Source organism: Mustela erminea, chromosome 13, assembly GCF_009829155.1.
Source record: "Mustela erminea isolate mMusErm1 chromosome 13, mMusErm1.Pri, whole genome shotgun sequence".
In the NCBI taxonomy this organism is placed as follows: Eukaryota; Metazoa; Chordata; class Mammalia; order Carnivora; family Mustelidae; genus Mustela; species Mustela erminea.
Genome location: NC_045626.1, coordinates 46,418,593 through 46,445,423, shown reverse-complemented (window position 1 = coordinate 46,445,423; position 26,831 = coordinate 46,418,593). Strand labels below are relative to the sequence as shown.

General features: G+C 39.0%; 1 protein-coding gene across 1 annotated transcript in view; it reads right to left on the bottom strand.

Annotated features, from left to right (window-relative positions):
• The window catches only part of OSBPL1A (oxysterol binding protein like 1A), a 230,070-nt gene that overhangs the window by 198,441 nt on the left and 4,798 nt on the right, over nucleotides 1–26,831 (bottom strand). The window contains 3 exon segments of the mRNA XM_032309390.1: nucleotides 5,967–6,041; nucleotides 6,911–6,996; nucleotides 12,811–12,933. Coding sequence (XP_032165281.1) covers nucleotides 5,967–6,041; nucleotides 6,911–6,996; nucleotides 12,811–12,931 — 282 coding nt within the window. The 5' untranslated portion in view covers nucleotides 12,932–12,933.

Genomic DNA, 26,831 nt, shown 5'->3' with positions numbered 1-26,831 from the left:
TCAGAGAACTGTCATTCTGAAAAAGGAGTGTAAAACTGAACAAAACTAATCATTCCACGGTGCTGGGTGTTCAATAAAGACAAACAACAAATTGAAAGGCATATTCAACAGAACTAGGATATCAGGGCAGCTCAGCAGCTATCGTTAGCCTTGAAACAGCAGGTTATTCCCATCCCTCACCCACCCCCAACTCCTGATACCATCACATTGAGAGGACAGGATTTCAACACATGAATTTTAGGGGGACACAGTCAGTCTAACAGAAACCATGCTAGAACATTAAGACAATTTTTTTTAAAAAGAGGAGAGCTATCAGCAGGGCTGGCATATTCCAGATTTCATGGATAAAAACCGGACCAATTAATAAAAAAAAAAAAGAAAAAAAGAAAGCAGACGAGTCAAGACTGAGTTGCTAAATGCATTATAAAAAATGTCCAGTTGTAAATAAAAACTTGTCAGACATGCAAAGAAACAAAACATCCATAATGATAAAACTGTAAATAATAGAAATGGACTGTCAGTGGGCCTGTATGTTAAATTTAACAGATAAAGAGTACAAAGCTGCTATTATAAATATGCTTTAAAACTTTAATATCCAGAGAAATTAAAATTTTACACTAAAGAATATTTGTGTAACACAAAAGAAGGCAGTAAAGGAGGAACAAAAGGACAGAAAACCTGAGACCTATAGAAAACAAATACAAAATCAAGGATGTAAATCACAAATTACTAATTAGGTGTGAACAGACTAAACACTAAACCAAAAGGCAGAATTGTCAGACTAGATAAAAACACACAATTGAAGAGGTGGCCAACAGATACATGAAAAGATGCTCAATATCACTCATCATCAGGGAAATGCAAATTGAAGTCACAATAAGGTATATTCTCACAACCGTTAGAACAGCTAAAATAAACAGGACAAGAAATAAGTGTTGGCGAGGATGTAGAGAAAAGGGAAGCCCCATGCACTCACTGTTGGTAGTAATGTAAATTGGTACAGCCACTGTGGAAAACATTAAGGAGGTAGCTCAAAAAATTAAAAATAGGAATACCAAGTGATCCAATAATTCCACTATTGGGCATTTACCCAGGGAAAATAAAAACACTAATTTGAAAAGATGTAGCCTTATGTTTACTGCAGCGTTCTTCACAGTAGTCAAGACATGAAAGCAACGTAAGTATTCATCAACAGATGAATGGATAAGGCAGAGGTCTCTCATGCACACACAAACACGCGTGTGCGCGCATGGAGAATTACATAGCCATAAAAAAGGACGCAATCATGCCATTTGCGACAACATGGGTGGAACTAGAGGGTATTATGTTAAGTGAAATAGAGGGTATTATGTTAAGTGAAATAAGTCAGACTGAGAAAGACAAATACGCTATGACTTCACTTATAAGTGGAGTCTATAAAAAATGAATGAACAAAAAGCAGAATCAAAACTATAAATACAGAGAACTAATGATTACCAGCAGAGAAGGGACTGGGAAGGGTAAAATGGGTGAAGTGGAGAGGGAGATACATGCCTCCAGTTATGGAATGAGTAAGTCACTGGAATATAAAGAGCATAAAGGAATACAGTCAATGATATTCTAATAGGGATGTAATGGGACAGATGGTAGCCTCACTTGCAGTGAACATAGTGTAAGGTATAAACTTGTCAAATCACTGAGTTGTCCACCTGAAACTCATGTAACATTGTGTCAACTTTACTTAAAACAAAACAAAAAAACCTTCATACAATTGAAATATATGCTGTCCACAAGAGATAGACTTTATATTCAAAGCTAGAAGTTGAAAATAAATGTATAGGGGCGCCTGGGTGGCTCAGCTGGTTAAGTGACTGTCTTCAGCTCAGGTCATGATCTTAGAGTCCCCGGATCAAGTCCCACATCATGCTTCTTCCTCAGAAGGGCATCTGTTTCTCCCTCTGACTCTCCCCCTTCTCATGCTCACTCTCTCATCTTCTCTCTTAAATAAATATTCTTTTTTAAAATTTTGTTTAGAAAATAAAGTATAAAAGATATATAATGCAACCAGTAGCCATAAAACAGCTAGACTAGCTATATTATCACAAAACAGAATGAACTTTGTAACAAGTAATATTACTAAAAGTAAAAACATTTTGTAATGACAAAAAAAGTTTATAAATGAGGAAGATATATGCTATGTAATATATTCCATATAACCCCAATACAAATGGATATGGGCCTAACAGGGTCCCAAGATTCATAAAGCAAAAACTTACAAAATTGAAACTAAACAATTCCAGAATTATAACTAGACTTCAATATCACATGCTTGATATCTAATAAAACAAACAGAAAGTCAGTTAAGTATAAATGATTTGAACAACCTTATCAACTCACTCAATGGACATTTATAGAACAGAATATACAGCTTTTTCAAGCACTCAAAAGAACATTCTCCTCGATATATGAAATGCTATACCACAAGTTAATTCCTAATAAGTTTATTATTTTAAATAGGCTCCATGTCCAGCACGGAGCCCAACACAGGGCTTGAACCCACCACCCTGAGATCGAGACCTGAGCTGAAATCATAAGTCAGACACTTAACTGACTGAACCACCCATGCACCTCCCCATAAGTGTTAAAAGAATTTCATATTCTTCAATAAATAATTCAAAGTATGTTATCTGATCATAAGAGAAATAAGAAATCAACAATGGAAAGAAATTTGGAAAAATTCCTTAAAATTGTTGGCCAAATATGTGGCAGACGTACTTCTAAATAACCCTTACTTCCCTATGGGTCAAAGAAGAAATCCTAAAATGTCAGAAAATATCTTAAAATGAAAAAACACAAATGTCAAAATGTATTACTGTGTATACAGCTAAACGAAAGTTTCTAGCTTTAAATGCCCATACTAGAAAAGAACAAAGGACTCAAATCAATAGGCTAAGCCTTCATTTTAAGGGGAAAAAAAAAAAAAACAAAACAGAAAATTAAAAAGCAGAGAAGAGAAATAAGATCAGAACAGCAATTAATGAAATAAACAGAAAAAGAATATCAATAAAATCATACATCAGCTCTTAAAGAGCAACAAAATTGATAAATCTTTAGCCAAATTAACCAAGACAAAAAGATTACATAAATTGGCCAGAACAAATGAAATAGGGGCTATCATTACCAACCCTACAGATATGAAGATCACAGGAGAATATTATTAATAACTTTATGCCAAGAAATTAGACAACTTAGGTGAAATGGAAAAATATCCAGAAAGACAAAACAACCAAAGTAGACTCAGGAAGAAAGAGAAAATCAGAACAGACCTACATAAAATAAATTGTTTAAATAATTTAAAATCTTCCCCCACAGAAAGCCCAAGCATAGATGGTTTACCTGGTGAATTCTATCAAAGATTTAAAGAAGTAATAATACCAATCCTTCACAAACTACTTCAGAAAACAGGAGAATAGTTTCCAACTCATTCTATAAGGCCAGTACCACTCTGTTATTAAAGTCAAATAAACTTTTGTACTTGAGTTTGTACTCAAGGAAACAAAACTATAAAGCAGTATCGCTCATGAATACAGACCCAAAAAATCGTTAACATTAACAAACAGAATCCAGAAACACCTAAAAACAATTATCCAATTATCAAGTGGAATTTACACAGGAATGCTTAATATCCCCAAATAAATTAATGCAATATACCATATTAATAGATTAAGGATGATCATCTCAAAAGACAGGGGGCTAGCATCTGACATCCATTCATAGAAACTTTCAACCAACTAGAAATAGAATAACACTTCCTCAACCTAATAAAGAACACTGAAGAGAAACCCACAAACACCATACTTATTGGTAAAATACTAAATACTATTCCCCTAGGATCAAAAAACAAGAATTTCTGCTCTCACCATGTTTACTCAACAGTATACTAGGTTCTAGTAAAATAAAGAACAGGGGGGAAAGAATCCAGATTGGAAAGGAAGAAGTAAATTTGTCTTCGGATGATATAATCCAGTGTTATAGAAAATCCTAAGAAATTTACAAAACCTACTAGAATAATGAACAAGTTCAGCACAGGATACAGATCACAGGATACAGATCAACAGCAAAAGATCAACTTGTCGGGACGCCTGGGTGGCTCAGTTGGTTAAGCAGCTGCCTTCGGCTCAGGTCATGATCCCAGCGTCCTGGGATCGAGTCCCACATCAGGCTCCTTGCTCGGCAGGGAGTCTGCTTCTCCCTCTGCCTCTGTCTGCCATTCTGTCTGCCTGTGTTCACGCTCTCTCTCTCTGACAAATAAATAAATAAATAAATAAATAAAAAGATCAACTTGTCTTTCTATATAGTTGCAGCAAGAAATCAGAAAAGGAAATTTAAAAAAATTTTCATTCAAAATATAATAAAAATTCAAGGAGAAGAATAAATGAAACAAGATGGGATTGGGAGGGAGACAAACCATAAGTGACTCTTAATCTCACAAAACAAACTGAGGGTTGCTGGGGGCAGGGGGTTTGGGAGAAGGGGGTGGGATTATGGACATTGGGGAGGGTATGTGCTTTGGTGAGTGCTGTGAAGTGTGTAAACCTGGTGATTCACAGACCTGTACCTCTGGGGTTAAAAATATATGTTTATAAAAAATAAAAAATTATTAAAAAATATATATATAATAAAAATTCAATGCCTAGAAATACATTTAACAAGAGTAGAAGATCTGTATGTTGAAAACATTAAAGATTTAAATAAAGGCACAGGTATTTCATATTCATGGATTGGAAGACTCAATATTGTTAAAGTGGCCATTCTTCCAAAAAGGATCTATAGATTCTAGACAACACAATGTCAGTCAAAATGCTAATAGGCGTTTCTGTAGAATTTAACATGACCCTAAAATTTATATAGAAAATACAAACTTTTCAAAAAAATATTTATTGGGGGGTGCAGTTTGCAGAGAGCATCTCGAGCAGACTGCACCCTGAGTACAGAGCTCAGTGCTGGGCCGGCTCTCATGGCCCTGAGATCACCATCTGAGCCAAAACCAACAGTCAGACACAACAAGCTGAGCTACCAGGCGCCCCTGGAAATACAAACTTTTGACTGCAAATAGCCAGGATAATTTAAATCACAGTTGGAAAACTCAGACCACCCAATATCAAAACTTAATTATGACGTTACTGTGATAAAGGCAGTATAGTACTGATGAAACAATACAGATCAAAGGAACACAACAGAAAGTTTAGAAATTTATGGTTAATTCATTTCAACAAGGGTGCTAAGACAAAGCAGTGGGAAAAGAATCCTTCCAGTAAACAGTGAAAAGATTTAAAAATGGGACACAGCCATAAACTGGAATGTTATCCAACCATAAAAAGGAAAAAATTACTGATACATGGATGCTATAGCATGCATAAACTTCAACAGTATCACACTAAATTAAAGAAGCCAGACACAGAAGTTTGTATGATTTCATTTGCAAGAAATTTCTAGAAAAGACAAACATCCTAGAGAAAGAAAGCCCATCAGTGGTATCCTGAGGCATGGGAGAACAGCAGAGAATGAACAAACAGGCATGAGGAAGCTTTCTAAGCTGATGGAAATGTTCTAAAACTGGATTGTCAGAGCTATGTAACTCTGTAAATGTACCAAGAATCACTGAAATGTGCACTTACTATAGGTGCGTTTTATGCAACATAAAATTGTACCTCGATGAAGTGGGTTTTTTGTTTTTTTTTTTTTAAAGAAACAATCAGGAGTTTCCCCATCCTTAGAGGACAGAAGCAGGGACTGAAGGAGCTCCTATCAGGATGCTGGAAGTACCTGACCTCATTGTTCATTCTAAGAGCTGGTGGCCTTTTGACCCAGAGTGCTGGTTTATGTATTTCTTGTGTCCCCCAGTTGCTATTCATAGGCTCATAAAAAACATGAGACTACTCTTACAAATATTCCAGTTGCAACCACTGAACATGGAATGTATTCACCTTTCGTCCCGTAAAGGCAGCTCGATGAAGTGGAGTGTCTCCCATGTCGTTCAATACATTCACTTCTGCACCAGCCTGACAAACGTGAAAACTTTAGACATCTTTCACATGTCAAGAAATATACAAAAGTGAAAAAAATTCCTTTAAAGGTACTAAATATTTTTTTTTTATTTATTTTTAAGTAATCTCAATACCCCGTGGACCTCGAACTTACAACCCCAAGATCAAGAGTTGCATGCTCCTGAATGAAGTAGTCAGGCACCCCAAAACATATTAAATATTTCAAAATTAAAATATTGTTAGTATTCATTGGTTGTCACTACTAAAATTCAATTCAATTCCTAGATAAACAGTAAGGCTTTCTGAAAGGTAAAAGTCTACCTGATACATTAGAAGAGTAAAAAGCTATTTTCCTTCAAAAATCTATAGACCTTCACTCTACTTTAAAAACCCTCACTGAAAAAAATGAATGAAATACTGAATTTTCTCCAATTTAATAAGCTTTCAGTAAAGAAAAGGATCCCACTATTTAAACATACAGCCCAATTTTAAGACACAAAACACAATTTTCAAAATATCAATGTGAAAAATTATCACGGAATTGAAAAATGTAAGATCTTAAATCATGTGGTGCTCATTAAGAGATTCTAGCATCATTTCTTAATTATTTAGGACGTTTGGTTATTTTTTCAACTATTACATTAAAAACTAGTATCTTCACATTAATTCACAGATGCACTTTTGTAATTTTAAAGAGTCAATAGGAAAATCAAATGATTAAAAAAATTCATCAGACTAACCTAATTCATGTACTTAGCAAAGAAAAATTAAGTGTGTTAGTGTTAAATAAGACATTATGGTTAGTCAGCTTTTCTAAGACTTTCATAATTTCCATAACAGCAATATTTATTTTATTCATTTAAAAATTAAAGCTCTAAATATACCTTTAGCAGATCCTGGACCACTTGTCTATGTCCAAAATAGCATGCCAGATGAAGAGGAGTCCAACCTAAATTAGACTTACTTCTTCCTAAAAATAGAAAAATATAAGGCATTTTTTTATTTAGGTAATTTTATAATAAAATTTCTCTTTACCAAGGTACTCCCATACACTGGTCAATCTCCCCTTCGCATCGCACTGCTGATGAATGAGAGGCAAGAGACAGGACACAGGAACGATGTAATAAGTATAACATTACTATATTATAATTAGAATCCACAAGGCCCAATTCTGATGCCACCTTCCTAACTCGATGTCCTTATCCTTAGAAGGGTGGAGGGAGAGATCATGGTTCCATTCAAAGTAGATGATCTCTAGCTGGCTCCAGGGTTCTGAGCCTCTAACCATCTCACCATCATGTAGCAAAGGTCTGGTTCTCTCAGCACAGTATTTCATGAAAAGCACCTGTGCCATGATAGGAGGGTGGACGGAAAGAGGGAATTAAAAAATCTTTTCTGCCGCATTTGGAAAGCTGTTAGCTCTGCAAACAGGGACAGAAGATGGAGTTCTGATTCCAGATAAAATCTCAAGTAACGAGGATCTGGGTTACCAGAGTGGTAGAGTCCAACTAGATAACAAGAACCAAAGTTGAGAGCAACAAAATGTTGGATCCTTGCTGAGGAGAGGTACAGAATAACTGAGTGCTACAAAAACGTACTATACAGGGGCGCCTGGGTGGCTCAGTGGGTTAAAGCCTCTGCCTTCAGCTCAGGTCATGATCCCAGAGTCCTGGGATGGAGCCCCACATCGGGCTCTCTGCTCAGCAGGAAGCCTGCTTCCTTCTTTCTCTGCCTGCCTCTGATCTCTGTCAAATAAATAAAATATTTTTTTAAAAAGTACTATACAGTTCAATTCAGAAGAAAAACAAACAGAGCACTATAGCCTGGAGCTGAGATGGCTCCAAAAGGTTATCAAAATCCCGAAGGAGGCTCTTCAGGCTGAAGAGCATGCAGCCTCTCAAATTGCAAAGCCCAGCACCCCGGAGGGTCTACCAAAGCCCAGGAGCAGGCTGCCCACAAGGGGCCACTCCTCCGGAGGAGCTAGACGTTTAATGGCTGCCCTCACCTCCTGGATTTCAGATTTTGAGCCAACAGAAACCCCAGGCACCAGGCTCAGTGCAACAAGCCTCTGACAGCTTCCTGAAGGGCTGCTGCCACCAATAGTGTCCTGTGATTGTTTGCCACTTACCCAAACACCCACAACTATTTCTTCTAAAATGTATACCCTCTGGAACTTGTAAGTAATTTCAGAATCAATAAATTCTAGAACCACAGTCTTTTTCATGGAATGTTCTTTTACCTTCTGTCCTTAACTGAAACCTAGCTCCTCCTGATGAGAAGGACTCTCCTTTACCCCTCAGGTGGAGCCTCCCAGATAATTCCCACACCCCCATTGGTCCTCACCCAACAGAAGCCATATGAACTTCCCCATAAAAGCCAAATGCGGTCTCTAGTCAAGGACTCCACTCACACTACAACCCCTCTTTTGAAATTTCTGCATTAAACCTCAAGCACCTTGCTGCCATCTACCAACCTCCCACCGCCTCGCCCTCACCAAGTAATTCCGGGAAACAGTCTTTTTCCCCCATGCAAGCTGTGCCACTGTACTTGGGGTACCTACTACTTATTTGGTATCCTGGCCTCTCGGTTTCTCAGCTTCCTTCCTTTCCCACAAACTTTGCCTCTGTTCAATGTTCCATGCCCAGTCCCAGGGCTAGAGCCTGGATGTCATCATCACCTCTGAGCTCACAAACTACCCACTTTCCAGCTTGTTCACAGATATCCTCCAGCCCTGTTCAACTGAATCAGCCCTTCATTCTTTAACCATGTCTCATGTATGTAAACACCTCCGTCTTTACTTTCTTCAAGAAGTCGAGCATTTTGATTTCTCACACTTCTTTGCCAATCCCCTCCATAACTCTGTTGCAGTAGCCTACAAAAACCCCAAAGCCTGATAAGCACACTAGCTTGATTTTTCTGTAACATAGCCAGGCTGCTGAACAGTGGTGGAAGAAAAATAACAGAACCCTGTGAACTCACGGCAGCTTAACTCAGGATCCCCACTTCAGCTCGGCTCTAGACCCTGCTTGGCAATCCTTCTTACACTACCCTATTCAGGTGTCTCTCCTACACTCTACAACACGCACTTCAAGTTGCCCCTGTTCTCCTCAAGCCTCTTACCCAAACACCTCCCCTGAAAAAAGGGCCTCAGTCTCTCAGCTACACAATGAGAAGAAAGGCTTCCGTGCAATTCCCAGGGCTTCCTGGGGCCAGATCTACCACCACACCACTATCTGCAGGCATTCTTCCGCCCTTCCCTTCTGATGTCTAAGACTAAGCCAGCTCCTGTGTCCTGGATTCCACCCCCTTCTTCTCAGGCTTTCTTCTCCTTTATCATCCGCCTCTCCCTCTTCACTTACGAGTAAGGAGGAAGTAAACACTCCGGTCTCTTCCGTCTTACAAGCAAGAGCAACCAAAGCCTCTCTGATCCCATTCTCTGCCCTCCTCGCTCTTTCCTCCCGCTCTGCCTGCACTTCCTCTATCCACCCCCTTCATTCCTGTCAACCCTCCAGTCCCCATGGCAGACTAGGTTCATCTCCCACCATGTCATTCAAATGGGCCTCGAGTTTTAATCCACAAACGCTGTCACCGATTCCCAGGGGCACTTTTCAGCTGCCATAGCACTGTGTCACTGGACAGCGCTGGACAGCATGGCCCCACATACCTTCCAGGCTGCCACAGCCTTGCTATAGGATATAGAAACCTAATAGGATTTCTCTCTGCTTCTTTCCTTCGCCACTTCTCTCAGGATCCTTTGCAAGTTCCACTGTCCAACAACTCCTTCATTACTGGTATCTCCAATAATGAGATCTCCTGGCCCTTTTCCACTGATTTTACTGTTAATGTACTACTGACGTCAAAATCCCTATTTCCCTTTCCAACTCATTACTAAACACCTCCATTTGGTTGCTCAAAAAGTGCAAAGCTGAGCTCACCTGTCATTTTATATATATACTGTTAACCCCTGAACTGTGTGGGGACATCCACTGACATACAGATTTTAGTCGATAAACACTTTAAATGTACTTTCCTTATGATTTTCTCTCCTCTAGCTTACTTTATTATAAGACTACAGTACATAAAACATGTTAATTGACTATTATCAGTGAGGCTTCTGGGCAAAAGTAGGCTATTGGCAATTAAGTTTTTGGGGAGTCAAAGTTCTATGTGCATTTTTTACTGTGCAGGGGGTTGATGCCCCTTTACCCTGTGTTGTTCAAGGGTCAGCTGTACACACTAAAACTACCCCTCCCCCCCCACATCTATTTTCACAATGAATTGTCCTTATTTACCTTGTTTCTGAAATCAGACATAAACAACACTCTTGCCCCCTTTCTCTTTTTTCACCCCCCACATTCAGTTAGTCCTATTGATTCTACCTCAAAAATGTTAATTATATCTACTTGTTGCCATTCCCATTGCTTCCACTCCCAGTTAACCCATAACGGTCCTCCTTAAGTTACAGTTAAGTTAAGTAAAAGCTTCTGAACTGGTCTCCTCACATATAGTGTTTATAGGTAAGATTCTGGACCAAGAAATCAGAATTTCCAAAATCCTACATTAAAATACTTCATCTTCTATACTCTTTACTACTTACCATGGATATCTAAAAAGTTTTGTACCCCTATCCTAGAAATACTGGCCTTAACCTTCAACTGCAGGTCAGGACTACCTTCTCTCACTTTCAACTTGGCATCGGTAATTCCTCCCAACCAATAACATCTCTGTTGACTGTTAAGCTTTAATTCTTGAAGAACTTCTCAATTTTTCAGGGTTTGGAAAAACAAATCAGATAGAAAAGAAATCCTAGAAATGCCTAGCACAGGTGATCCCCATGGGGAAACACTACTCACGCCCCATCCCACCCCTCCCTACTCACTCCCTTCAAGGAACTGGTGTGCCATTCCTCTACACAAATCCTTTAAACTGCCCTTAAGACAAAGTCTGACAGGTGTAACAATGAAATTTTGAATAAGCATTCACACCTGCTTCATAGTTTTACATTTCCAAATAGACAACTTTCCATCAATTAGCCTGAAATAACCATAGGTGAGGGTGCGAAAGGTAGGTAATAAAGTGTTATTAGGACTTTCAAATGCCAAGAGTGTTTTTAGCTTTCAAAATAGCATCCCAGATAAAGATTAAGAACTGGTCTTTGTTGAAGGACCGGAAGGATTTTTAGAATTCCTTTAGCATACCAAAAACCAACTCATATGTTCTGGAAAACTCAGAACATAGTTTCCTCCCTGTTGCAAAGATAGTAATCGTTCCCCACTATGGGTGAAGCCAGAAAGTTTGTGCCCCTAGGACAGGAGAAGAATGTGACACAGCAGAATAAAATATGCATCTGGGACAGAAGACTGGGCGAAAGACACAAATGCAGAGACATGGCATTCCTGCTCATGAGCCCGGAGAGGGAGATAAATTGAGAGAACACTAAGAACAAGCAAGTAGCATCTGGGATGGCAGGAAAAGATCCCCTAACAGCCACCTATCCTAGCACCCACCTACAAGGCAGCCACAAAGTGAAAGCCAGGGACCACCACTTGTATGACAAACAGAGACATGAGTTTGACTTTGTCCCCAAGTTCAACTACAAAGCTTAAGGAGCATTAGGAACAAAAGGGTCACTGAGGAACCAAAGGCTATCGACACAAAACAAGGCTCATCTTTACATTTATTTTTTTATTTTTTTTTTAAGATTGTATTTATTTATTTGACAGAGAAAGATCACAAGTAGGCAGAGAGGCAGGCAGAGAGAGAAGGGGGCGGGGGAAGCAGGCTTTCTGCTGAGCAGAGAGCCTGATGTGAGACTTGATTCCAGGACTCTGAGATCATGACCCAAGCCAGCCCAGAGGCTTAACCCACTGAGCCACCCAGGCACTCTCATCTTTATATTTAAAGGTCACCTTAGGGGAGATGGGGCAAGAAGAGTTGAGAGGCTCTGGAAGACCATTTATCAAAAAGCAATTGAGCTTGAGGTACCCAAAGACTAATACTAACTCTGCCATATTCCAAGAATGAGAAGGTGCTTGTGAAATATCAGTCATTTTAGAAAATAAATTCTATTTCTCTGCACACCTGAGTGCAATATTTACAACCTTGCTACACAAGATGCATTAAGATTTGGGTGTTGCTTATCTAACTTTATCCCTTACCCCGCAGGCCCTTGCCACCTAGACTGCCTCTCACCTCAGGACCTTGGCACATGCTAGATCTTCTCCCTTGAACACTTCTTCTATTTTCACCTGTTAGTCCTTATAAATTATACTTTTTATATACTTCTTAAAGATTGCCTTTGACACATTTCCTCTAAGAAGTTAATCCTTCTAGTTCCAGTTTCATACCTCTCCAATGGGATCTCATGACACCCTGGGGTTCCATATTCTGGTACATACTGTGTAGGACAGACTGGTCTGATCTGTTAATCTACTACACTAGTCTTAGTGAGGGCAAGAATTCTACTAACACCACCTACAACGTACTGCACAGGACTCTGGGAATATAGTAAACACTCAGACCTGCTGCTTTAACTATAATACCCTATTGTAGCATGCAACTTATAATGAATAAAATTGTCATGAATCCTAAACCTTAAGACTAGATCTCAATTTCTCTGACTTAGGGAGGACTATGAGAGAACTTTTACACACTCTTATGAAGGTTCTTTCTAGAATATGGGATGAGAATTTATTTCTAGCAAGATTAAAACAGTGCTAAAAAAAAAATGACAAGAGTCATGAATACTCACAAGAAAAAGCTAAAAAGTTCACTCAAAGCTTACCTTTGCAATTAATGTCAGCAATTACTTCATTTCTCTCCATGGTTTCTAATAATTGTCTGACTTCTTCAACGTGGCCATTTCTGGCATGATGGAGAAGATGTTGTTCTGCTTCACTGTTCATTTCTAGATTGAAAAATATTGCTATTATCTAATAGCATAATGTGCATTTGGATACTATCTGGTAATAGAAAAAGGGAAAAAAATCATGTTTATTTTGTAGCTAATAAGTCAAACACAAGAACTGACTAAAGGAATCAGTTGCAGGGCCAGAAGTTGACCCTGAGATTCCTTTGCCCTTTCTACTATTGAAAAAAATGCACTAGACATTCAGTTAAGTTTCTTAATCTCTCAAATCCTCAGTTTCCTCCACTCCAAATGACCTCATGAGCTGCTAAAACATTGTATTATAGACACATATTTTGCAAATAGTTATTACAACAAAAAACTAGACATAAAATTAAAGATTTTATTTATTTATTTGACAGAGAGATAGATCACAAGTAGGCAAAGAGGCAGGCAGAGAGAGAGAGAGGGAAGCAGGCTCCCTGCTGAGCAGAGAGCCCAATGCGGGGCTCGATCCCAGGACCCGGGATCACGACCTGAGCCGAAGGCAGAGGCTTAACCCACTGAGCCACCCAGGTGCCCCTAGACATAAAATTAAAATGTGGCCATTACTATAAAAACATCCTAAGGCTAAAGTATAAATTAAATCATTCAAAACCTGTGCAAAATATCCTGGATAGAAAAAATTAATTTATAAATATCCAGGAATGACCATACTTACCATTCCTTTGTTTTCTCTCTCATATTTTACCAAGCCTCAAACCAAATGTAGAAGACTACAACCCAAATTAAAGCATTTGTCAAGACATTATGAACAGCAATTCACTGAATGTAATTGCTTTCTAAAAATAAATGCAAATAAATCAATTTTTTTTTGCCTACAAGATTAGCAAAAATAAAAGCTTATACACTTGAAAGTAATGTAACACTGCAAGTCAATAATACCTCAATTAAAAAAAGAAGAAGATTAAACATGCCCAGTGCTGTCATGGATAGAAAATGTGCATTCTAGCAAAGTGCTAATATGAATATAAATGCATATATGTCACAGGGGGGTTCTAATTGGTCAATATCAAGTAAATTTCAAAATACACATACACCTGTGGACGATTCTGCTAAGATGGCAGAGTACGAAACACCAGGACTCTGTTTCCCTACCCAGACAATAATTGCACTGGCAGAATCTGCCCAATGCAACTATTCTGGAACCCTGGGATCTACTAAAGGCTTACAACCACCAAGGAAAGCTTGGAAGATAAATTGTGGTTAATTTATGTCATTTTCAGCCCTTATCAAGGCAGCAGCTACCCATCTCCTGTGGTACATGTGTTCCTGGAGCAGGCTGCAGGAGGCAGAGTGAACAAAAAGACCCGTATACACCAAACACTGGAGAGCTGGGCTCTGATTATTGCTGCTTCTGATCACAGAGATACAAAGAGGCAAGTAACCATTGCTGTTGCAGCATCTGTCACTGCTGGCGGCAAGCCCCTCCAGTGGGTGGAACTTCCAGAGCATTTAAAGGGCCAGCACTCTTTGTTTTCTCCCTTCATTTTTCTATTTCTTCCCTTTAAAAGCCAGACGCTGAGGACAAGGACATTCAGGGATGCCTAGGTGGCTCAGTCAGCTGCAGATCTGCCTCCTGCTCAGGTCATGCTCCCAGCATCCTGGGATCAAGCCCCACTTCAGGTTCCTTGCTCAGCAGGGCGTCTGCTTCTTCCTCCCTCCCCCCCCACCCAGCCCCCTCCCCCTTCTCATGTGTTTACTCTCGCTCTCTCTCTATAAATAAAATCTTTAAAAAAATATTGACTAGGACATTCAAAAACAACTGCACATGTGGGGAAAACTAGAACGTAACTGCTCATGACCACCAAAGGCTCAGCAAAGATCTGAGAAGACCTTAAGTTTAAAACTCAGCCTAACCCTCAGCACAGAGACACCCCACAATAATCCAAAAACACAACAACAAATTAGAAAACCTTGGAGAAGGGGAATTTGCTATCTAGAGTTACTACATTATTAAATTCAGATGTCCAGCTTTCAACAATGAAAAAAGTTACACGGTATACCAAGAAACAGGAAAGTAGAGCCCATTCAAAGGGGAAAACAAATCAATAGAAACTGTCTCTGAAGAAGATCTGATGGCAAATATACTAGACAAGGATATCAAAAAGAATTCAAAGATCTAAAGAAAAATATGGAGAAAATAAAAATTTATAAACAAGATGAAAATATGAATAAAAAAATTAGAAACCCAAAAGGAAACAAAGAAATTCTTGAGCTGAAAAGTACAACAAACGAAAAATTCACTTGAGGGATTCAAAGGCAGATTTGAACAAGCAGAAGACTCAGTGAACCTGAAAGATGGGCAATGGAAATTATTGAGTCTGAGAACAGAAAGAGACCAAAATCTAAACAAAGCTTAAGTGAACTGTAGGCCACCAAAACACAATCAACATGCATCATGGAAGTCCTAGAAGAAGTAGAACAAGGGATAAAGTATTTGGAGAACTAATAGCTGAATACTTGCTAAATTTGATAAAAGATATCCGAGAAGGTCAATGAACTCCAAGTAAGGTGAACTCAAAGAGACACACTATATAATCTAATTTTCAAGAGAGAAAATCTTGACAGAAGAGAGAAGCTGAGTCATCAGATGCAGGGTAAGATTATCAGCAGATTTCTCATTGGAAATGTTGGAGGACAGACTGCAGTGGGCAAATACATTTAAACCATGAAAAGAAAATGTTCAGCCAAGAACGCTACATCTGGCAAACTGCCTTTCAAAAGTGAGAGAGAAATTAAGACATTCCCAGAAAAAAAAAAAAGAAGCTTAGAGAGTTCATTACCACTAGACCTGCCTTTTAAGAAATGCTCAAGAGACTGCTGCAAGGTAAAATAAAGGCACACTAGACAATAACTCAAGGCTATATAGATAAACAACTTGATAAAGGCAAATACATGTGCAATTACACCTACTGTTATTATAATAATGGTTTATAGCTGTAATTGTTGTTTTCTATGTGATTTAAGAGGAATACATTTAAAGAAAAAAATACTGGTTTAAAAGCTAGTATTATTATAACTTTATAACTCCAAATCTTATTTTCTATGTCATTTAAGAGACTAGCAATTTAAAAGAATTATTAGTTTATATTTCAGGTATACAGCATATAAAGATATAGTTTTGTGACCTTAGTAACCAAAAAGGGTTAGAACAGAGCATAAAGGAGCAAGAATTTTGTGTGTATTATTTAAGTGACGCTAATATAAATTCAAATTAGTGCTAAAACTTCAGGGTGTTAAGTGTAATCCCTGGGTAATTCCCCCCAAATAGCTATAAATACACAAAAAAGGAAATAAACATTTCAGTACAAAAAACAAACCAAAAAACCGCTAAACATAAAAGAGGACAATAATGCAGTAAATGAGGGACCAAAAAAAAAAAAAAAAGCTATAAGGCATATAGAAAATAGCAAAATGACAGAAGTCCCTCCTTATCAGTAATTATTTTAAATGTAAATGTATTAAACTCTCCAGCCAAAAGACAGAGATTGGCAGAATGGATAAAAACACATGATCCAACTACATGCTGTCTATAGGAGATGTACTTTAGATTCAAAGAGAGAAACAGACTGAATGTTAAAGGATAGAAAGAGCTACTTCTTGCAAACACTAATCAAAACAGAAGTGATTAATGTCAGACACAATAAACTCAAAATCAAAGGAAGTTCCAAGAGACAAAGACAGACATTATATATTAATAAAAGATTTAATACAGCAAGAAGAAAGTAATTACAAACACCCTGTTAGGTCCCCCAATAAGGGGTCCACTGGTCAGAGGAGCGAGACTGATATAAAGCTAAGATGAAGCAAAGCTTTATTTCTCACCAAGCATCAAGAATCAAACTGATCGTCAAACAGACTGATCGGGGCCACCCCTTACAGAGAGGGCGACCCCTCCCTGCCTCACAGACTAACTTTTATAGAGCAAAGGCCATATGGTTGGGCCTGGCCAAACACAGGTGGCAAATGAGATTGTAACACACAGAGAAAGCTGCACAGTAATGCTAGGTGACACATAAGTGACCAACTGAATTACAATTTACCCAATAGTAGACTTTTGAACTAGCCTATCACCTTGGTGAGAACTGGTGCCCAAAAGGCAGGGCCCACACTCCTTGGTAGTTAGGGAGACAGTATGCACGCTTTACTGATTGGATGTCTCCACCTGACCCGACTCATCCCTGCATTCGTCCTGTTTTCTCTACCTGACTTGACCCATTCTTGTATTTGGGCTTTGTTACCTGGGACTGGTTTCCCGGACTTGCTTTTAAATAAGTTCCGGGGGGGGGGGGGGGCAGGGTCAATTTAAGTTTTACTGCATAAACAAAATGGCTGTTCACCGAGGTGTGGCCACTCTGGCTAAATAGGCCCTTACAACCCAATGACAGAGCAAAATTTAAGAAACAAAAACAATTTAAGAAACACTAATAGTAATAGTCGGAAACTTCAATACCCCACTCATAATAATGGATAGGACCACACTAGACAGAAGGAAACAGAGGAGTTAACACAATAAACCAAATCTAGCAAACATTTACAGAACACTACCTGACAAGAGCATATACATTTCTCTCAAGTATCTTTCCAGGACCGACCACATGTTAGGCCACAGATTAAGTCTCAATAGGGATGATGTTAGGAATTACTGAAGGAAAAGGGGAAAATTTGCAACATGGTGGAAATGAAACATACTTTAAAATAACCAACAGATCAAAAAACAAATCACAAAGGAAACTGGAAGGCATTAGAGATAAATAAAAATGAAAACACAAAACACTTATCAGACACAGCAAAAGCAATGTTAAGAGGGGAAATGTACAGCTAAGAATGCTTACACTGAAAAACAAGAAAGGCTTCAAAACAACCAACTAACTTCGCAAATTAAGACATTAGGAAAAAAAACAAAACCTAAAGCTAGAAAAAAATACTAACGATAAGAGCAGAAAGCAACAAAATAGAGAATAGAAAAACAGAAAAAAATTCAATGAAACCAGACGTTGGTTCTTCCAAATGATCAACAAAACTGACAAACATTTAGCTGGACTAAGGAAAAAAGAGAAGAATCAGATTACCAAAATCAGAAATAATAAGGACATTATTACCAACCCTAAAAAACAGAAAGCATTTTAAGAGTATGGTGAACAATTGTGCACCAACAAATCAGATAACCTAGATGAAACGGACATATTCCTACAAACACAAAACCTACCAAGACTAAATCATGAAGAAATGGGAACTCTGATACACAACTAGTAAACTAGATACACAACTAGTAAAGAGATCAAGCAGTGCCTGGGTGGCTCAGTTGGTTAACGGTCAGCCTTCAGCTCAGGTCATGATCTCAGGGTCCTGGGATCTAGCCCCATGTTGTGTCCCCCTGCCCCAGGAGGCGCCTCTCTCTCTCTCTCTCTCTCCCTCTGCCACTCCCCCTGCTTGTGCTCTCACTTGTACTCACTCTCTCAAATAAATAAAATTAAAATCTTAAAAAAAAAAAATCAAAATCTCCCACAGAAAATCTTCCTGAACTTGACTGCTTTACTGGAGAATGATACTAATCCTTCTCAATTTTTTCTAAAAAATTCAAAGAGGAAAGAATACTTTCTAACTCATCCATGAGGCACCATCACACTAATACCAAAGACAGACAAAGATAAAAGAAAAACAGACTGATATCCCTTATGAACACTGATGGAAAAATTCTCAATGAAATACTAGCAAAACTGAATTCAGCAGTGTATTAAAGGAATATACACCATGACCCAGTGGGATTTATTCCTGAAATGCAAGGATAGTTCAACATATGAAAATTGATCAATGCAATACACTACATTAACAGAATAAAAAAAATACATAATCCTCTCGTGATGCAAATAACATATTTAACGAAATTCAACACCTTGCATGATTAAAAAAAAAATCCAAAGAGCTACAAATAAAAGGAAACTATTTTAATGTAATAAAAGCCATCTGTAAAAAACCCACAGAAAACATCATACTCAAAGATGCAAGAGGGAAAGCTTTTCCTCGAAGATTAGGAACAAGGAGAGGATGACCACTTTCACCAGTTTTAGTCAACATAATATTGGGCATTCTAGCAGATAATTTAGATAAGAAATAAAAAGCATCCAAACTGGGAAAAAAGCAGTAAAATTATCGGTTTGTTGAGGATATTTACAAAAAACCATTAAGATTCAACCAAAAAAAGCTCTTAGAAATAGCCAGTTTAGGAAAGTGTTAGGACACAAGATCAACATAAAAATCAGTTGCATTCCTATACACTAGTAATAAATCATCTGAAAAGGGAATTACAAAAATAATTCAATTTATAATACTATCAAAAAGAATTAACCAAAAAGATGAAATACAAATTACAAATTACAAAATATTGAGAAATGAAAGACACAAATAAATGGAAACACATCCCATATTCACAGATTAGAAGACTCAACATTATTAACCAAAAAGATGAAATACAAATTACAAATTACAAAATATTGAGAAATGAAAGACACAAATAAATGGAAACACATCCCATATTCACAGATTAGAAGACTCAACATTATTAAAATGTCAGTCCTATGGAAAGAAATCTAGACATTCTTTCAATGCCTATCGAAATCCCAATAATGTTTTTTGTAGAAACAGAAAAACCCATCCTAAAACTGTAAAATTTCAAGGGACTCTAAATAGCCAAAACAATCTTGAAAAAGGTGAACAATGTTGGAGGATTCATACTTGCCAATTTCAAACTTATTACAAAGCTACCATAATCAAACATTGTGGTACAGGCATGAAGACATACAAAACAATGGAATAGAACAGGGAAGTCAGAAATAAATCCTTGTATATATGCTCAAATGAAATTTTTTTAAATTTTTTTAAAGGATTTTTATTTATTTGACAGAGAGAGTAGGCGGAGAGAGAGGAGGAAGTAGGCTCCCTGCTGAGCAGAGAGCCCGATGTGGGGCTAGATCCCAGGACTCTGGGATCATGACCTGAGCTGAAGGCAGAGGCTTTAACCCACTGAGCCACCCAGGCGCCCCTCAAATGAATTTTTATAAGAGTGTCAAGATAATTCAATGAGTAAAGGACAGTCATCAACAAATGGTGCTGGGGAAACTGAAAATCCACATGGAAAAGAATAAAGCTGAACCTTTATCCAACATAGTATTCAAAAACTAACTCAAACTAGATCAAAGATCTAAATGTAAGACTTAATACAAAACTCTGGAAAACACAGGGCAAAAACCTCATGACACTGAATTTGGCAATGATTTCTTGGATAGAACAAGGGCATGGGTAACAAAAGAAAAAATAGACAAAGTGGACATCATGAAAATTTTAAAATTCTGTGCATCAAAAGACACTATCAGGTTAGAAGACAAGTACAAAATTAGAGAATATTTGCAGTCTATGGCCATACCACCCTGAACGCGCCTGATCTCATCTGATCTCGGAAGCTAAGCAGGGTCTGGCCTGGTTAATACTTGGATGGGAGAAAATACTTGCAAATCATGTAACTGATAAGGGATTAAATCCAAAATATACAGAGAACGTCTAGAACTCAAAACCCAATTCAAGGGGCACCTGGCTCGCTCAGTTGGTTAAGCATCTGCTTTCTGCTCAGGTCATGATCCTGGGGTTCTGGGGGTCCTAAAATACAGCCCCACGACGGGCTCCCTGCTCAGCAGAGCATCTGCTTCTCCCTCTGCCCCTCCCCTCACTCATGCTTCCATGCGCTCTCTCTCTCTCTCTCTCTCTCTCTCTCTCTCAAATTAAAATCTTTAAAAACAAATCCCAGTTAAAACAACAACAGGGGCGCCTGGGTGGCTCAGGGGGTTGGGCCTCTGCCTTAGGCTTGGGTCATGATCTCAGGGTCCTGGAATCAAGCCCCGCATCCGGCTCTCTGCTCAGCAGGGAGCCTACTTCCCCCTCTCTCTCTGTCTCTCTGCCTACCTGTGATCTCCCTCTGTCAAATAAATAAAATCTTTAAACAACAACAACAACAACAATAGCAACGACAAAAACACGAAGTTTAGATATTTCTCCAAAGAAAATATGCAAATGGCTGGGGCCCCCAAACGGTTCAGCTTGGGGTTAAGCACCTGCCTTCAGCTCAAGTCCTGATTGGACTCACCACTCAGAAGTCTGCCTCTAATAAAATCTTTCAAAAAAAGAAAATATGCAAATGACCAATAAAGACACAAAAAGACGGTCCACATCACTGATCATTAGGAAAATGCAAATTAAAACTACAATGGGTATCACCTCACACCCATTAAGAAGGCTACTATGGAAAAAAAGCAGAAAGCAAGTATTGTCAAGGATGTGAAAAAATTAGAATCCTATGCACGGTTGGTAGGAATGTAAAATGGTACTGCCACTGTGTAAAAAAAATTAGGGATTTCTCAAAAAATTAAAAATAGAATTACCGTATGATCTGGCAATTCCACTTCTGGATATATACCTGAAAGAACTAAAAGTGAGGTCTTGAAGTATCTGTACAGCTATGTTCATGGCTGCATTATTCACAAAAGCTAAAACATGAAAGCAACACAAGTGTCCACTGGCAGATGAATGGTAAAGCAAAATATGGCATATACTTTTCAGTGTTTAAAAAGGGAGAAATTTCTGCAATATGCTAAGACATAGATTAACTATGAGGACATTATGCTAAGTGAAATAAGCTAGTCACAGAAAGACAAATACTGTATGATTCCATTTCTATGGGGTACTTAGAGCACTGTAGTCAAAATCAGAGAAAGTGGAATGGTGGTTGCCAGGGACTTCGGGGAGAGGAGAATGGGGAGTTATTTATTGGGTATAGAATTTCAATTTTATAAGAAAAATTTTAAAGCTGGATGGTGGTGACGGTAGGACACACTATTAATGTATTTAATACCACTGAGGTATACGTAGACATTTCTAAGATGGTAATTATCTTATGCATATTTTATAATTTATAAAATAAAAAAATACACATATGCCATTTACTCTCCCAGGGAAACTCTACTTCTAGGAATTTATCTTATAAAAATACTTATAGAAGATTATTTTGTAAGCATGTTCACAAGGATTGCATGATTTACAACAGTTAAAAGGGTATTAACAAGTCCAAATCCATCAATAGGGGAGTGGTTAATTAAATCCTCTAGGAAGGCTAAAAGAAATATTCTGCAGACTGGAGGATGGAAGACAATTGAAGGATTGTTTCAAAAAGTAGCCAAGGCATAGTGAACACCATGACCTTCAACACTCTTCCCTAAGTATTCCTAATGCTGACAAGCTAGGCTCCAGCCCCTGAGAGAAGACTAAGGTGGTTACAGTCTCTGAAAGGTAACATATTTCAAGACAACACCAGCAGCTCCCAACAAATGGCTGAGCCAGATGAATCTTACAGTAGAGTTGGCCAGTCAAGGGTTCCTCTACTTTCTCAATTTCCAATCAACTTTCTGGTTCCTATTAAAAACCAGTAAGTAAGGGTGACAAGACATCTGAATAAAATCTCACTACTGGGTACTTAGATCAGAAATTCAAAAGACTGGCAAAGGGATACATGTATCCTTATGTTTATTGCAGCATTATTAACAAGAGCCAAACTATGGAAGCAGTCCAAGTGTTCACTGATAAAGGAGATGTACATACACACACACATACACACACACACAGAGGAATATTACTCAGTTATAAAAAAATGAAATCTTGCTATCCACAAGAACATGGATGGAGCTAGAGATTATAAGTCAAAGAAAGTAAATAAGTCAAAGAAAGGCAAATACCATATGCTCGCACTCATATTTGGAATTTTAAAAACAAAGCAAACAAAGGGGGGAAAAATGAGAGGCAAACCAAGAAATAGTCTTTTAACTACAGCGAACACCCTGATGGTTACCAGAGGGCAGGGGGTAAAGGGATGGGGGAAATAGGGGATGGGGATTAAAGAGTACACCTATCATGATGAAAGAAATAAAAATGATAAAAATAAATCTAAGCCCCTTAAACAGTCCACTGCAATATATTCACCACAGCAGTTGTTAATGCCTAGCAAAGATGGGCTGCTTACAGGCACTGGAGGCACAAGGATGCCCACTCAATCTACGCCCTTCAGAAACAGGGCAAACATGCCCATAATCCTACCAGCATGTGCCAAGAATAGTAATGTGTGCAAGGGGCAGTGGTTGTACAGGAGAAAGCTTTTCATTTGTATCAGTTATAGAAGGAATCACAGAAAAAGGGACTTTTAAGCTGGAACTTGAAGAGTGAAAGTTCACCAAGACCAGCAGGGTGAACCAAGCTGCCAACACGGACAAGTGTAAGGAAAGAACAGTCCCAGGTGAAGCTGTGATTCCATGCCTGGCATGAGGAATCTGAGGCTTCTGTGGGAAACAGGGAGAGGGCCAGGCAGCAGCTTGAGCAGAAGCAGCTAAGACCGTTCTTGGCTAGAACTCACGAACGTGGTGATTGAAGTCAGAGGAGCAAAGAAGATCCCTCAAAGGGAGAAGACCAACATTTAAGGGAAGGAGGCCAGTGACTATGATCTAGCAGAGAGAAGGACTAAGGCTGGAGAAAGGGAGAGAAGAGGGCGAGAAGACGGAAACCAAGAGAGGACAGAATTTCACAGGGGTCAGAAGGTGGGAGTGACATGTTAAAGGAAGCACCAGGACAGTGTCTGAAAACGCAGGCTGGTTTGGCAAATCAGAGGTCACTGGTGAACTCAAGAATACTTTCAGCGGAAATGACAGGGACAAAAACGGATGTGGAGACACTGGAGAGTGAATGGGGGATATTAAGGAGAGAGGGCACCAGATTCCTTTAAAGCAACTCTGTTCTGAAGAGTTAGTGATAGCTCCAGTCTTAGGATATTAGAGACCTGGCCCTGTTTATAGGCTGTGGGGCAAAAGCCAGAAACAGGAAAAGCTGGACATATAGGAGAAAGGAGGGATGTGGGATTGAAAAGCTCCTAGAGGGGCCTAAAGTTGGTGGATGAAAAACCCAAGAGTGCCTGGGTGGCTCAGTCCTTAACTGTCTGCCTTGGGCTCAGGTCATGATCCCAGGGTCCTGGGATCCAGCCCCACATCAGGCTCCCTGGTCAGCGGGAAGCCTGCTTCTCCCTCTCCCATTTCCTCTGCTTGTGTTCTCTCTCTCTGTGTTTCTCTCTGTCAGATAAATAAAATCTTTTAAAAAAAGAAAAGAAAAGCCCAAGAGAAGGCAGCATGCCACAGAGGCCACTGGCAGGGCAGATGGTGCCTAGGGGGTCAAGGGGGAGGCTAGGTAACCCAGGAAGAACTCCTATTCAACACCTACCAATTTCCTCAGAAGCGAAACAAGAGTCTTAGGTATCTTTACAGAGTTGGAAAGAACTCTTACTATAAGAAAGCATGGTGGGGGAAGGGGGTATAAGAGATAAATAAAATACAGATTGTTTTATTTGAAAATTAAGAAGGGAACAAAGTCAGTTAAATTTCCCCAGAACAGGAAGAAAAGAAAAAGAAAGAGGGGCACCTGGGTGGCTCAGCGGGTTAAAGCCTCTGCCTTCAGCTCAGGTCATGATCCCAGTATCCTGGGATGGAGCCCCGCGTTGGGCTCTCTGCTCGGCAGGGCGCCTGCTTCCCTTCCTCTCTCTCTGCCTGCCTCTCTGCCTACTTGTGATCTCTTGTCTGTCAAAATAAATAAATAAAACCTTAAAAAAAGAAAAAAAGAAAGTAAATCTCTTGCTGTTCTCTGCCTAACTCCCATGGGTTTTAATGGAGGTGCCTGTCTGATTCAAAAACATTCTTAAAGCAACTTAGATATGCTGTCATTTATAAAGCAATTTTAACCTCACATCCATCAAAACTAATTAGTCTATCAGAAGGCCTAGTCAATTCCAGAAGTTTGCTGACTGTAAAGCTTAGGACTTAAGTAATATCCTTGAAGATAAATTCCTAATGCATTTCTCCTATTTTTTTTTCTTTCATAAACCTCTATTACTTTAGAAAGGAGAGGTGGGGGGGTGGAATCTGACACTTTCTATCTCCCTGAGGAAACAAGTTTATAAAATCACATTTAAATTTAAAACTTACTTCCATGAACAAATCATTTTATAAGTATTAAAGCAGAAAACAGAACACATTTTATAGCAGATAATTTCTCGGTAGCTCTAACAGTCAAAATTGCACAACTCCAAAAATACCTATAATTTAAAAACTGAGTAAATTTCCTAAAATGCTAGCAGTACTAACTTGACCAATATAATCATCTCTATGTTCCTTCCAACTATGCTACAAAGAAATCGTTCCAAACCAAGGCAAAGAACCTTTTATGACAACTTATCCATTTAAGAATCATAATGAAGGGATGCCTGGGTGGCTCAGTTGGTTAAGCGGCTGCCTTCGGCTCAGGTCATGATCCCAGCGTCCTGGGATCGAGTCCCACATCGGGCTCCTTGCTTGGCAGGGAGCCTGCTTCTCCCTCTGCCTCTGCCTGCCACTCTGTCTGCCTGTGCTTGCTCTCGCTTCTCTCTCTGTGACAAATAAATAAAATAAAATCGTTAAAAAAAAAAAATCTTAAAAAAAAAAAGAATCATAATGAAGAATCCATGGCTGACTATGTAGATGGGAATTTTAGAATATCCACTATCTAAAACCATGTGCCTTCAGCAGGCATCCAGGTAGTCATCAGCACGGGCTAGGAAGGTGTCCAACATAATATCCACACAAATCTGCAGCTTCCCTACCACCATCAGGGACACTACTGCCTTCCCCGTCACTACTGTCGGCCTACCACATTCCAGGTATTGCCCTGAACTCTGATGGCTCATTCATGAATAAAACCAGGCTTTAAACTAGGGGAACTCTCAAGTATTGGAATATACAAATCAGTTATTATGCACATTTCTCAGGAGGTCTGACTTGACCTCTCCATTCCCAACCTCAACTAGGTCCCTCACGGTATTTGCCACATTTCAGTCTGTAAGAATTCATGTCATTTCTTTGCAATTCCTTACACTGTAAACTTGAGTAAGACAAGGGTCCTACATCCCTTATATTCCCCACTATATGCCTGTATTCCTAGTACCCAGCAAGGTGCCTAGAACATAGCAGAAAATCAAACATTAAATAGATGGACAGATGAATGGACATAGATTTATTTCTCTGAGAACAAAGCAATTCTGCCTCCCTACAGAAAGGCCTAAAGGCCATGCCTTTGATATAATTGGTACACCTTTACCTAATAACAAAATTAATTTTTTAAAAAATATTTATTGGAGAGAGGAGAAAGAGAGAAAGGGCAAGTGCACATGGCGGGGGAGGGAGTGCTAGGAGAGGGAGAGAAAATCTGCAGCAGACTCCCGCCTGAGCACTGAGCAGGGGAGCCTAATGCAGGGCTCAATCTCACAAACCTGAGATCTTGACCTGAGCCAAAACAAAGAGCCCGAGACTTAACCAACTGAGCCTCAGTGCCCAAAGTTTTCACTTATATGCCACAGGAAATTAAAATCATACCAAAAAAAGAGAACTTAAAAAAAAAAATACACTCTAGGATTACTCAGCATTACTGTTTAATTTGATGCATTACAAACCAATTTCTAGGATTAATAGTTAACTTTTGGGAAAAAAAGCAAAACAAAAGAATCCAAATTCAGATGTTGAATAGATTTTTTAAAAAACATTTTCTGGAATCATGAGCTTATTTCAGAAAAGGGGTTTGTCTCTGATGTTTAAAAAAAGGTGATTTCTTGGGGCGCCTGGGTGGCTCAGTGGGTTAAAGCCTCTGCCTTTGACGCAGGTCATGATCCCAGGGTCCTGGGATAGAGTCAGAGTCCTGGGATCGAGCCCCGCATCAGGCTCTCTGCTCCACGGGAGCCTGCTTCCTCCTCTCTCTGCCTGCCTCTCTGCTTATTTGTGATTTCTGTC